At 42.2% G+C, this 13,739-nt stretch overlaps 1 protein-coding gene across 1 annotated transcript in view; it reads right to left on the bottom strand.

Annotated features, from left to right (window-relative positions):
• The window catches only part of LOC126092690 (lysosomal-trafficking regulator), a 393,980-nt gene that overhangs the window by 318,465 nt on the left and 61,776 nt on the right, over positions 1-13,739 (bottom strand). The window contains exon 7 of the mRNA XM_049908413.1: positions 7,091-7,242. Within this exon, the coding sequence (XP_049764370.1) occupies positions 7,091-7,242 (152 nt within the window). The remainder of the gene's footprint in view (positions 1-7,090; positions 7,243-13,739) is intronic.

Here is a 13,739-nt window from a genome sequence, read left to right as displayed (position 1 = left end):
CAAGTTCTCTGAGTGTGTTATTCCACTGGGCAAGAAAAGGCTCTTTCATCATATTCAACACAATGGATTGAAGTCCACAGGGAGAAGCAGTGTCAGGGTTCAAGGGTACTGAATAGGAGGACCATTGCAGCATTGGTATTGAATGACGAATGTGAGAAAAAGTAAGAAAGTTAAGAAGATACAGAAGTTATGATTTGACTGCTGGACTGTTTCAATGATCTATTGCTAACAGTCCTGTTAGGGAAATAAAGACCAAGGAAACATTCCAATGGACCTGGATATAGCAAGTAGTTAATGTTTGGTGAGTGATCAAGGCTGCACTTATACTACAGAAGACTGTAACTTAATGTGTCTTGGGAAAATCCCAAAACTGTGGTGAAACATAACAGAGCATTAAGAGGGTTTGAGTCTGAGTAAATAAAGAAAAAACAAAGCCAGCAGCTTGCAAATGATTTCTGCTAAACAAGTACAGACAGGGCTTACAGAAAATGACAAGATTAGTGCACTTACTGAGTGATGAATAACTTTATGATGCACAATAAACAACATGGCCAGTAATGGCATTGTGCAGTAGCCATTATTGAGACGAACAATGAATACTACATTGTTGCTGGCAAATATCCCATAAATTAACTTTATTCATCTAATGCTGGTTAAAATATGAATGAGGGTGCACTAGTAGCTCAAATAGGTCGATGTTAATAAGATATATAACTAAAAATGATAATAATTGGTGTCAGCAGGTACGTCACGACATAACTTGTCAATCAGAATAAGCATTTTAGTTGGAATCATGAGTACAGGGATGGTGGCCACTTTGCATATGTGTAAAAGTGTTGTGCAAAGTGGGTAACTCTGTGGGCAGCTGCTCGAGCTCTCATTGGCTGAAGTTTTATGATTCAGTGGAGCTTCGTGGTGGAAGAGGTGCTCTTGGGAGCAGGTTGGATGAGGAAAATGGAGAACTGTCAGGACAATGACTGATAAGGGGGAGGGGGGGGGGACTACTTTTCTGCTATTGGACAGTATGGCAGAAAGATGTGACTCATTTTATGTAGATACATTTTAGATCGCTTAAAGGATCTATTTACGGGCATCTAAGTATGCATGTGAAGAAACTTAAGTACTGAGTACATGTTGTGGTTTGATCTGAGTGTGGACTCCGTTACCTTCTGTGTCACATTACATATATTTCAATAATTAATTTTATTTGCTTGTAAAACTGCTTGTAGGACCACCATTCAGTAGGAGTTTGGATCTTAATAAACCACCTGTTTCTTCAAAGTTAAATCTGCACTATTGCCTAAGTTTATTACAAATGTTTCCTTGTTTGTTTGTATACATTAATTTATAATTCACTTAACTTGTCTATCTTCAACTATTCGACCACAGGACCACCTTTCAATACAATGTTTTGCTAATACAGCAACAGGGCATAAAGCAGACAGTGTACAGCTCAGCCCTAGGACATTAACAAGTCAAGCATTATTCATAGCCGTACATTTGTACTTCTGCACCATTAGAAGCATAGCAGTAACATAGCAGTGTATCATCTTTTGAAAACATATTTACACAACCTAGAGATATAAGAACACTACTGGCCATTAAAATTGCTACACCAAGAAGAAATGCTGATGAGAAACGGGTATTCATTGGACAAATATATTACACTAGAACTGACATGTGATTACATTTTCACGCAATTTGGGTGCATAGATCCTGAGAAATCAGTACCCAGAACAATCACCTCTGGCCGTAATAACGGCCTTGATACACCTGGGCATTGAGTCAGAGCTTGGATGGTGTGTACAGGTACAGCTGCCCATGCAACTTCAACACGATACCACAGTTCATCAAGAGTAGTGACTGGCGTATTGTGACAAGCCAGTTGCTCGGCCACCATTGACCAAACGTTTTCAATTGGTGAGACATCTGGAGAATGTGCTGGCCAGGGCAGCAGTCGAACATTTTCTGTATCCAGAAGGCCCGTACAGGACCTGCAACGTGCGGCTGTGCATTATCCTGCTGAAATGTAGGCTTTTGCAGGGATCGAATGGATGGTAGAGCCACGGGTTTTAACACATCTGAAATGTAACGTCCACTGTTCAAACTGCCGTCAATGCGAACAAGAGGTGACCGAGACGTGTAACCAATGGCACCCCATACCATCACGCCAGGTGATACGCCAGTATAGCGACAACGAATACACGCTTCTAATGTTTGTTCACGGCGATGTCGCCAAACATGGATGCGACCATCATGATGCTGTATACAGATCCTAAATTCATCCAAAAAAAATGATGTTTTGCCATTCGTGAACCCAGGTTCGTCGTTGAGTACACCATCGCAAGCACTCCTGTCTGTGATGCAGCATCAAGGGTAACCGCAGCCATGGTCTCAGAGCTGACAGTCCATGCTGCTGCAAACATTGTCCAACTGTTTGTGAAGATGGTTGTTGTCTTGCAAACGTCCCCATCTGTTGAATCACGGACCGAGACGTGGCTGCACGATCCGCTACAGCCATGCGGATAAGATGCCTGTCATCTCAAATGCTAGTGATACGAGGCCGTTGGGATCCATCAAGGCATTCTGTATTGCCCTCCTGAACCCACTGATTCCATACTCATTGGATCTCGAGCAACGCGAGCAGCAGTGTCATGATACGATAAACCGCAATCGCGATAGGCTACACTCCGACCTTTATCAAAGTCGGAAACGTGAAGGTAAGCATTTCTCCTCCTTACACGAGGCATCACAACAACGTTTCACCAGGCAATGCCGGTCAACTGCTGTTTGTGTATGAGAAATTGGTTGGAAACTTTCCTCATGTCAGCACATTGTAGGTGTCGCCACCGGCACCAACCTTGTGTGAATGCTCTGAAAAGCTAATCATTTGCATATCACAGCATCTTCTTCCTGTCAGTTAAATTTCGTGTCTGTAACACATCATCTTCATGGTGCAGCAATTTTAATGGCCAGTAGTGTATTAACAACAACATAACATCTACAACACCTTTTGTAATTATAATTGGACAAATAGAAAAACATACTCACCAATTGGTGGTAGGAGGAAAAACATATGGAAATGTGCAACCTTTCAGAGCAAGTGGCTCCTTCTGGCACAAGGATTGAAGGGAAATGAAGAGGGATGAAGGAATAGAATTGATGAGGTTTGGAAATGGTGATGGTTACAGAAAAGTCACCTAGACCCACGGTTAGGGGAGACTTACATACATTTTACATGTGTTCTACCCTGTTGCCACTTGGTGATTGGATTTTTATCTATAAGGTTTTTTTATATTTTCAAACACAGATTATTTTAGCTACCAGCTTTTGCGAAGTGAACTATAGCACAACTGATATTTGATGCGTATTATCAAGGGGTGATAACGGAACATAGGCAACAGGGTAACATAAACTTGGCCTAACGGTGTGGCTTTCAACTATCACATGGCTCTAAACCCCCCCATGAACCATGGACCTTGGTGGGGAGGCTTGCATGCCTCAACGATACAGATAGCCGTACCGTAGGTGCAACCACAACGGAGGGATATTTGTTGAGAGGCCAGACAAACGTGTGGTTCCTGAAGAGGGGCAGCAGCCTTTTCAGTAGTTGTAGGGGCAACAGTCTGGATCATTGACTGATCTGGCCTTGTAACACTAACCAAAACGGCCTTGCTGTCGTGGTACTGCGAACGGCTGAAAGCAAGGGGAAACTACAGCCGTAATTTTTTTGTATGTATACAAATGTAGAGTGACCTTGGTAAGGAGATTTTCCAAGTGTTTATAAACTAGAACCATCGCCAATTTCTTTCTTTAGCAGAGTATTATTTCTGAATGTTACATTATCAAGGGTGTTGTTTCTGTGAAGTCAAGATTTGAAGAAATCAGCCTGTTCTGTGCGAATTCCAACTATAATTAGAATATAATGTAAAAAAAAAAATACATAAATAAACTACTCACCAAGTGGTGCCAGGAAAACACACACACACACAAATGTTTAACTTTTACAAATTTTCGGAGCCAGTGGCTCCTTCTTCTGGCAGAAGAGTCAAAGGGGAAGGAAGAGGGGTAAAGGAAAAGGACAAGAAAGGTTTCGTGGAAGGGATACAGTTCAGGAAAATCACTCAGAACCCCGCATCTGGGAACACTTACCAGATGGGATGAGAAGGGAACACTGATTGTTGGGGGCTGCACTGGATGAGAGTTGAAAACCTGAGAGCTTAAAAGTGGAAGACATGGTAATAAGCAAAACAGAGATTACTACTAAAACACTGTGCACAAGTTAATAAGAGTGAAAAGTGAAGTGCTTTGTATGTAACAGGTGTGAGGGGGGCAGGGGGGGGGGGGGACAATAAAAAATAGACAAGTCAGGAAATGGAAGACACAGAAAACTAAAATAGAGTGAAGAAACAAGTAGTTACTGTGAAGACATGCTGAGACAGAAGGAATTAATGTAAATTAAGGCCAAGTGGGTGGCAAGAACCAAGTTCATGTTGTAGCGCTAGTTCCCACCTGCAGAGTTAAGAGAAACTGGTGTTTGGGGGAAGAATCCAGCTACGTGTGGTGAAGCAGGCATAGCAGTCATGACTGTCATATTGTAGAGCATGCTCTGCAACAGCATATTGTGCATTGCCAGTATACACCATCTGCGTATGCCCATTCAACCTGACTGATAACTGGGTGGTAGTCACACTGATGTAAAAGACCAAACAGTGTTTATGTAAGAACTGGTATATGATGTGTCATTTCACAGGTGGCTCTTCCTTTGATAATATATGTTTTGCCAGTTACAAGGCTGGAATAGCTGGTGGGAGGAAGGTGTATGGCGCAAGTCTTGCAGTGGGGAGATAATTAGATAATTTTTTGGAATAATGCTGGTGTTCTTTAGGTGATCGGTGCTGAGATGCAGCCAATACTTTATTTCCTGGTACTGTTAGGAAAGGTCAGCTTCGGGAACTAACACAGATATTTGTTTGGGCTGTTTGCTAATTGATCAGCAGATTTTGCCAAGGGCAGAGAGTGGCTGGTAGTAGTGTGCCAAAATTTATTCACTTCCATTTAAGAAAAGAAACCAATGACAGCAAAAGCACCAACCACTACCACCAGAATAAAAAGCAAATGAAAGTACCTTCTGTATCCTGAAAAAAATTCTGTGCACACCCATGAATACAAGTAAAACTGAAGATTTATGAATAGGCAAGCATTCTAACAACCAACTCTAGCTGAAGACATTGACAGCAATAATTTTGTTACATTTCCATCTTTTTAACATCTATGTAGCAAAGAGCGAGTTGTTATACCAACACTCTTAGAGGCAAAAGCTGCCTTGTTGCATAATTTTGTGACAATAATAAGCAAATGTGAATTTTGTGATATCAGCTGCAATGAATACAGATGTCTTACCAGATCGTGACACGTGAAAATTTTTGCTGGGCTGGATTTCCTGCTTGTCACGAGTGGTCACTTAACCATTTCAGGTCTCTGTAAATGCTACCCAGGTTGATCCGAACCTCCACATGTCACTGACCACTTCCTTATATTGTAGTCTTTTTGAATGTCTCCCTTCAAGCTCACAACATTACTTGATTCCCGCTCAGGGAAAATGACACTACCACAAGGAATCAAGGCTATTTTTTCTCCTTGTATGTGCTGTCTCGAATATGATACATATGATCACATAATCAGCAGCTGAATGGAATTATTGTTCCCAATTATTTGCAGAAAGTGAAGTTCATGACCCCAGCTGCAATGGGTATAGATATGAGTACTTCTCTGTCCCATCGACCGAACAGAGCAGCCACAGCTTGCGCTGTATGCGTCCGCACACTGTCGTGCAAATTGATGGGTGGGTTGGGCAGAAAGTGTCGCCGTTTCTTTTGCGAAGCTGGTCACAGGTGCTGCTCCAAAAACGAATAGTAATACTGTGCACTGATGGTCTGCCATGGAGGAACGTGTTAGGATAACACCATCACAACATAGTGACACCGTTACGTTAGACCGCTCGCTCACAAGAGACAGTGTTTCCCTCGATTGCGCACATGCTGGTGACGTGGGACGGGCGAGTCCATTTGCTCGGAGGTAAGGTATGTATGTCAACAATGTGTGCTAACAGCGACAATAGTAGATTCCATTTCATAGTGTCTCCACAGCAGTGTTGCCAGTATTTAAGTTCCAACCTATGTATATTACCCAAATGTGACATATGACAGTTAGTGCCAGACCAGGACTCAAACCTGGATTTCCCACTTATTGTGAGACTCTTGGATTGGGCCAGGAGAGTGAATGGATGGCTTAAATGGTTAAAGAAACTGCTTGCAAAAAGCTTCAATAACATTAAACAGTATGGTAATAGTTTATTGTTAATCCAGTACGAGTTTCCATGTGTTTCTGGCCTTTTGCTAATGTTTAGCTTGGTCATGCCATCTTAGCGATTGTTCTCATTGATGATGGGCTGTACGGGACTTGATGAATTAATGAGTAAAGAACAAAGCTTAGCGTGAACTTCACCCTCCACCACAACCATTCAAAATAATATTTCTGAAAATCCTCACAGCAGCTGTATCATTTTGAATCTCCAGTCTCTTGAAACACACCCAAAAAATAATACCTACTGTTTCAAGTATTACTGCTTCTCTGGTCTGACAGATCTTTTTAACTGAGGAAATATTTTTTGTTTCTACAATGTTTCGTGGTTCAGTTTGAACAGAAGAAAATCGATTCGAGTTTAAAGCAGGGAAGGAAGGACAGATCAAAGGACAGACAGAAAGGATAGACAGAAATTCAGAGTTTGAAGTTGCATTAACATCAAGGTCATTTACAGACAGGGGACATGACAGTACTGGCTAGAATGAGGTGGGGAATCTGCCACAGTACTTTTATGGAAAAGCCTACCATTTAAAACTTACAAAAGAATGGCCAGGTTGATGGGGATTTCAGCCACATTCAACCCAAATATGAGTCCAGCATCCTGATCACTGTGCCACCACACTTGCTTCCATCGGTATTGTACATTTCTGCTGCACAAAATGACATCATAAATTAAATACATTCACCATTTTCTCTTTCATACTAGTTCAGAAAATGTGTGTACCTCTATGACATTCATCCTCCTCTGCATGTAATCCTTAACGTTCATTGCCAAATGTTGCCAAGAGCCAGGCGACAGGCAGTTCTCGACTGTCGCTTGCGAAATTACTTCCGAACCTCTGTTGTCAGGCCGTGTCAGCAGCACAAGAACTGACCCTGCAAGAATATTTGACAGTGATTACATAAGGCATAACGAAACACCAAATAAACTTGTGATAACTTCCAAAGTATAATGTAGACAAACTGAATTTGTTGCACAATTCTAAGTTCAGCCCATATTTCAAATGTCGCTCTTGATGTTCCTCCAAAAAGCATTTGATTCTGACAGAAAATGAATTACTAACTACTAAATGAATTCCAATTTTTACATGATGATATTTCAATAAATGGCTTGAGATTTTTGAACACAGAAATAGAAGACTGAACAGAACCTCATATCACTTCTCAGAACATTATGCAACTCTCTGTATGCTCACACCAGAGATTTTATCCATTCAGAGGTTCAAGCCTTGTAGGACATTTCACACTGTAAAGTCTATACAATTTTTGCAAAGATTAAGTGAAAAATATACAATATTTGCTGACTGACTTATCCCTCACTTAGCTGAAAACCAAATCTAAAAAATATATGGAATTCAAGCTACTTGCGTAATGTTTTGACACTAATAGCAAAAATATGAAGTGGAATTAATATCTGATTCAAGATGATTGACTCCTGAGCACTACTATTATTCATCTTGCCTTCTTAAATCTTTATGGCCTTATCTCATTATATAAGGCATAATTACTCTCTACTCTCTACTTCTACATCTACATCTACATCCATACTCTGCAAGCCACCTGACAGGGTGTGGCGGAGGGTACCTTGAGTACCTCTATGGGTTCTCCCTTCTATTCCAGTCTGTTATTGTTCGTGAAAAGAAAGATTGTCAGTATGCCTCTGTGTGGGCTCTAATCTCTCTGATTTTATCCTCATGGTCTCTTCACGAGATACACGTAGGAGGGAGCAATACACTGCTTGACTCCCTGGTGAAGGTATGTTCTCGAAACGTCAACAAAAGCCCGTACCGAGCTCCTGGGTGTCTCTCTTGGAGAGTCTCCCACTGGAGTTTATCTATCATCTCCGTAATGCTTTCACAATTCCTAAATGCTCCTGTAATGAAGCGTGCTGCTCTCCGTTGGATCTCCTCTTTCTCTTCTATCAACCTTATCTGGTACGGAGCCCACACCAGTGAGCAGTATTCAAGCAGTGGGCAAACAAGTGTACTGTAACCTAGTTCCTTTGTTTTCGGATTGCATTTCCTTAGGATTCTTCCAATGAATCTCAGTCTGGCATCTGCTTTACTGACAATTAATTTTATAAGGTCATTCCACTTTAAATCACTCCTAATGCCTACTCCCAGATAATTTATGGAATTAACAGCTTCCAGTTGCTGACCTGCTGTATTGTAGCTAAATGATAAAGGATCTTTCTTTCTATGTATTTGCAGCACATTATACTTGTCTACACTGAGATTCAATTGCCATTCCCTGCACTATGCATCAACTCGTTGCAGATCCTCCTGCATTTCAGTACAATTTTCCATTGTTACAATCTCTCAATATACTACAACATCATCCACAAAAAGCCTCAGTGAACTTCTGTTGTTATCCACAAGGTCATTTATATATATTGTGAATAGCAACGGTCCTACGATACTCCCTTGTGGCACTGAAACCACTCTTACTTCTGAAGACTTCTCTCCATTGATAATGACATGCTGCGTTCTATTATCTAGGAACTCTTCAATCCAATCACACAGTTGGTCTGATAGTCCATGTGCTCTTACTTTGTTCATTAAACAACTGCGGGGAACTGTATCAAATGCCTTGCAGAAGTCAAGAAACATGGCATCTACCTGGGAACCCGTGTCTATGGCCCTCTGAGTCTTGCGGACAAATAGCACGAGCTGGGTTTCACAAGATCGCCTTTTTCTAAACCCACGCTGATTCCTACAGAGTATGAGGGCTGTTTTTTAAGTAAGGGCCGTTTTTATTTTTAAAAAAAGATACAAATACTTTTGTAAAAAAACTTTTATTTTCTAATTCTACACACTTTTACCTATTTTTCTACATAGTTGCCTTGTTTATTTAAGCACTTGTCATACCGTACAACTAAGTTTTTAATTCCCTCTTCAAAGAATTCGGCCGCCTGCTCCGACAGCCAAGAGTTCATGGCCGCTTTCATTTCATCGTCGTCATTGAAGCGCTGCCCGCCAAGATGGTGTTTCAGGTACCAGAAAAGGTGAAAATCGCTAGGAGCAAGGTCGGGACTGTATGGTGCATGGTCCAAAACTTCCCAGCCAAAAGAATCAATCAAATCCCGAGTCTTTTGAGAGGTGTGAGGCCTAGCGTTATCGTGCAGGAGCAAAACTCCTTTTGTCAGCATGGTTTTGTTTTGAATTGCTCTGCGGAGCTTCTTTAGAGTTGCACAGTAGGCATCTGAGTTGATTGTCGTTCCTCGTGGCATAAAGTCCACTAGCAAAACACCACACCACTCCCAGAACACAATTGCCATAATCTTGCGCTTTGACAGCGTCTGTTTAGCTTTGACCTTGACGGGTGAGGCTGTGTGTCGCCATTCCATCGATTGTCGCTTGCTTTCGGGAGTCATATGGGATACCCAATTTGACTCAACATGTCATCCCCTTCTTCCTCGTAAATGAATCAAAAAGTCCAATGAAGTGGCAAATCTCTTCCCTTTGTGGTCCTCTGTGAGGAGTCTGGGTACCCACCGAGAACACAGTTTCTTAAAGTTTAGGTTTTCAGACACAATTTTGTACAAAACCTATCTTGAAACTTGTGGAAATTCCAAAGAAAGAGTGGAAATTGTGAATCTTCTGTCCTCACGAATCTTTGTTTCGACTGCAGCCACCAAATCATCAGTGATCACAGAGGGCCAGCCTGAGCGTTCTTCGTCATGGACGTTTTGCCGGCCATTTTTAAACTCTCTAATCCATTGGCGCACTTTACCTTCACTCATTGCATTCAAGCCATAAACTTCTGTTAACTGACGATGAATTTCTGCAGCTGATAGGCTTCTCGCGGTAAAAAAACGTATCACTGACCGTATCTCACACGCGGCGGGCGATTCAACAATCGTAAACATTATAAAGTAGCACAGCGATGCGTTCACGTCAGCTACAGAGCTGCAACTTGCATCAGTGTGAATGGGAAGGATGCCGGCAAGTGGCGCGGTGGTTTGTTGCGGCGTCCGCGCGAACTACGGGACTATACGTGCGAACGGCCCTTACTTAAAAAACAACCCTCGTAGATTTCTAGTCTCCAGAAAAGTCATTATACTCAAACATAATACTTGTTCCAAAATTCTACAACTGATCGATGTTAGAGATATAGCTCTATAGTTCTGCATATCTGTTTGACATCCCTTCTTAAAAATGGGGATGACCTGTGGCCTTTTCCAATCTTTTGGAATGCTACACTCTTCTAGAGACCTATGGTATACCACTGCAAGAAGGAGGCAAGTTCCTTCGCGTACTCTGTGTAAAATCGAACTGGTATCCCATCAGGTCCAGCGGCCTTTCCTCTTTTGAGCGATTTTAATTGTTTTTCTATCCCTCGGTCGTCTATTTCGATATCTACCATTTTGTCATCTGTGCGACAATCTAGAGAAGCAACTACAGTTCATTCTTCCTCTGTGAAACAGCTTCAGAAAAAGCCATTTAGTATTTTGGCCTTTAGTCTGTCATCCTCTGTTTCAGTAGCATTTTGGTCACAGAGTGTCTGGACATTTTGTTTTGATCCACTTACCACTTTGACATAAGACCAAAATTTCTTAGGATTTTTTGCCAAGTCAGGACTTTACTTTCGAATTCGTTGAACGCCTCTTGCATAGCCCTCCTCACACTACATTTCACTTGGTGTAATTTTTGTTTGTCTGCAAGGCTTTGGCTATGTTTATGTTTGCTGTGAAGTTCCCTTTGCTTCCGTAGCAGGTTTCTAACTCTGTTGTTGTACCATGGTGGCTCTTTTCCATATCTTACGATCTTGCTTGGCACTTACTCATCTAATGCATACCTGTATTGTATGATGCTTCTGAACTTTGTCCACTGATCCTCATCAACACTATCTGTACTTGAGATAAAACTTTTGTATTGAGCTGTCAAGTACTCTGAAATCTGCTTCTTGTCACTTTTGCTAAACAGAAAAATCTTCCTACCTTTTTTAATATTTCTATTTATGGCTGAAATCACTGATGCTGTAACTGCTTTATGATCACTGATTTCCTGTTCTGTGTTAACTGTTCCAAATAGTTCGGGTCTGTTTGTCACCAGAGGGTCAAATATGTTATCGCCACAAGTCAGTTCTCTGTTTAACTGCTCAAGGTAGTTTTCAGATAATGCACCTAAAAAAATGTCTCTGGATTCTTTGTCCCTGCCACCCGTTATAAATGTTTGAGTCTCCCAATCTATATCTGGTAAATTAAAATCTCCACCCAAAGCTATAACATAATCGGGAAATCTACTTGAAATATTTTCCAAATTTTCCTTCAGGTGTTCTGCCACAACAGCTGCTGAGCCAGAAGACCTATAGAGACATCCAACTACCATGTTTGAGCCTGTTTTAACCATGACCTTCACCCAAATTATTTCACATTTTGCATCTCCGTCAATTTCCTTCGATACCATTGCACTTTTTATCGCTATAAACATGCCTCCCTCTTCACTGTCCAGCCTGTCTCTGTGATATACACTCCAATCTGAGTTTAGAATTTCATTACTCTTTACATCTGGTTTCAGCCAACTTTCCGTCCCTAGTACAATGTGGGCATTGTGACCGTTTATTAATGAGAGCAGTTCTGGGACCTTTCTATAGACGCTCCTGCAGTTTACTATTACCATATTAATATTGCCATTACCTGTTGCGTTTCTCCTACTGCTACCTTGTCACATCTCAGGAGGTGTCTTGTCGGGCCTAGGGAGGGAGTTCTCTAACCTAAAAAACCCATATGTGGACTTCACACGTACTCTGCTACCCTTGTAGCCACTTCCTGCGTGTAGTGCACACCTGACCTATTCAGGGAGACCCTACATTTCTCCACCTGATAGTGGAGGTCGAGAAATTTGCATCCCAGACCTCCACAGAATCGTCTGAGCCTCTGGTTTAAGCCTTCCACCCTGCGAGCGAGGCTTTCCGGCTTCACCAACTCCACCAACCACCTCTATGAACTGAGGATGACCTTTGAACCCAGACAGCAGGAATCATTGATGCCGACGTGAGCAACAATTTTTTGCAGTTGGGTGCACCCAGTGCTCTCTATCGCCTCCGGTGGGGCTCTTCCACATCTCGGATGAGACCTCCCCGGCAAGCAGACAAAGTGAACACTGGCCTTCTTCCCCGACCTTTCCACTATTTCCCTAAGGGGCTCCATCACCCGCCTAACATTGGAGCTCCGAATCAGTAATAACCCCCCACCCCCGTGTCTGCACCTTGCTGAAGGAGTGGCCGCACGTCCACTCACAGGCAGAGTGGGTGATGCCCCACAGCCAGCCTCCACCAGCCTCCACATTGACCCTCTGCCTCGTGCGACGCGAACGCCATTGCGCCATTGAACGTGCGACGCCCCTTGGGGAGAGGGTGGCCCAACCGCGCCCAGTACCTGCGAAGATGTCTCGACAGCAGGGACCACGGGTGAAGCATGTAACACCTGGGGTGTATCATGCGACACACCAGACTCCCCACTGCCGCTACACTCCGTGGCAGCAGCCTGAAGACAGCTGACCGTGGCCATCAGCACGCTTAGCTGTTCGCGAACAGTGGCCATCTCCTCCTGCGTCCGTACACAGCAGTCACACATCCTATCCATCCTAAGAAATCAACTATTTACTGCAGAGAGTTAGGTAATCAACTTTTAACTACCGTATTTACTCGAATCTAAGCCGCACTTTTTTTCCAGTTTTTGTAATCCAAAAAACTGCCTGCGGCTTAGAATCGAGTGCAAAGCAAGCGGAAGTTCTGAAAAATGTTGGTAGGTGCCGCCACAACTAACTTCGGCCGTCGAATATATGTAGCGCTTCACAGACATGCTTTGTAGGCACAAAGATAAATACTGGCACCAAAACCTCTGCGTCAGTAAATAAATAAAAAAAAAGGTGGAAGACGAGCTTTTTTTTCTCCACCCCGAGTTTCGACCACTGCATTTTCATACATTATCCAATGAAGTAAGTACAAATTCCGTATTGTTCATCTTCGAATGTATTAGAATTTCAATGTACTACGAAAATCTGACTGGCAAGACTGTTTGGGATGTTTTTCAATATGGCCAACTCTACGTTCTGAATTTTTTCCTACCTGTGAGAAGAGATGGTTGCTAATAGGAACTTTTATGAATTGTGAATCACATGCAGTATTCTCTTCACCATAAGAATAATACGAATATAAACATTTTACCATGTGTTCTTCCGTGTTTGTTGCTATCTCATTTAAATCCTGTCTGCCTAATAAACTACGAAACTAGAGTGAGACAACAGCAAACGCGGAAGAATACACTTATCGTGTCTGTTTATATTCGTATTATTCTTAGCCTAATAGTGATACAGTCAGAAATGAACCATGGCAACTGACTAGATTTTTAAATCTAAGATGACTCTAAT

This window comes from Schistocerca cancellata, chromosome 7 (assembly GCF_023864275.1).
Source record: "Schistocerca cancellata isolate TAMUIC-IGC-003103 chromosome 7, iqSchCanc2.1, whole genome shotgun sequence".
Taxonomy (NCBI): domain Eukaryota; kingdom Metazoa; phylum Arthropoda; class Insecta; order Orthoptera; family Acrididae; genus Schistocerca; species Schistocerca cancellata.
The sequence above is the reverse complement of the archived record's forward strand: the minus strand, read 5'-3'. Positions and strand labels throughout refer to the sequence as shown.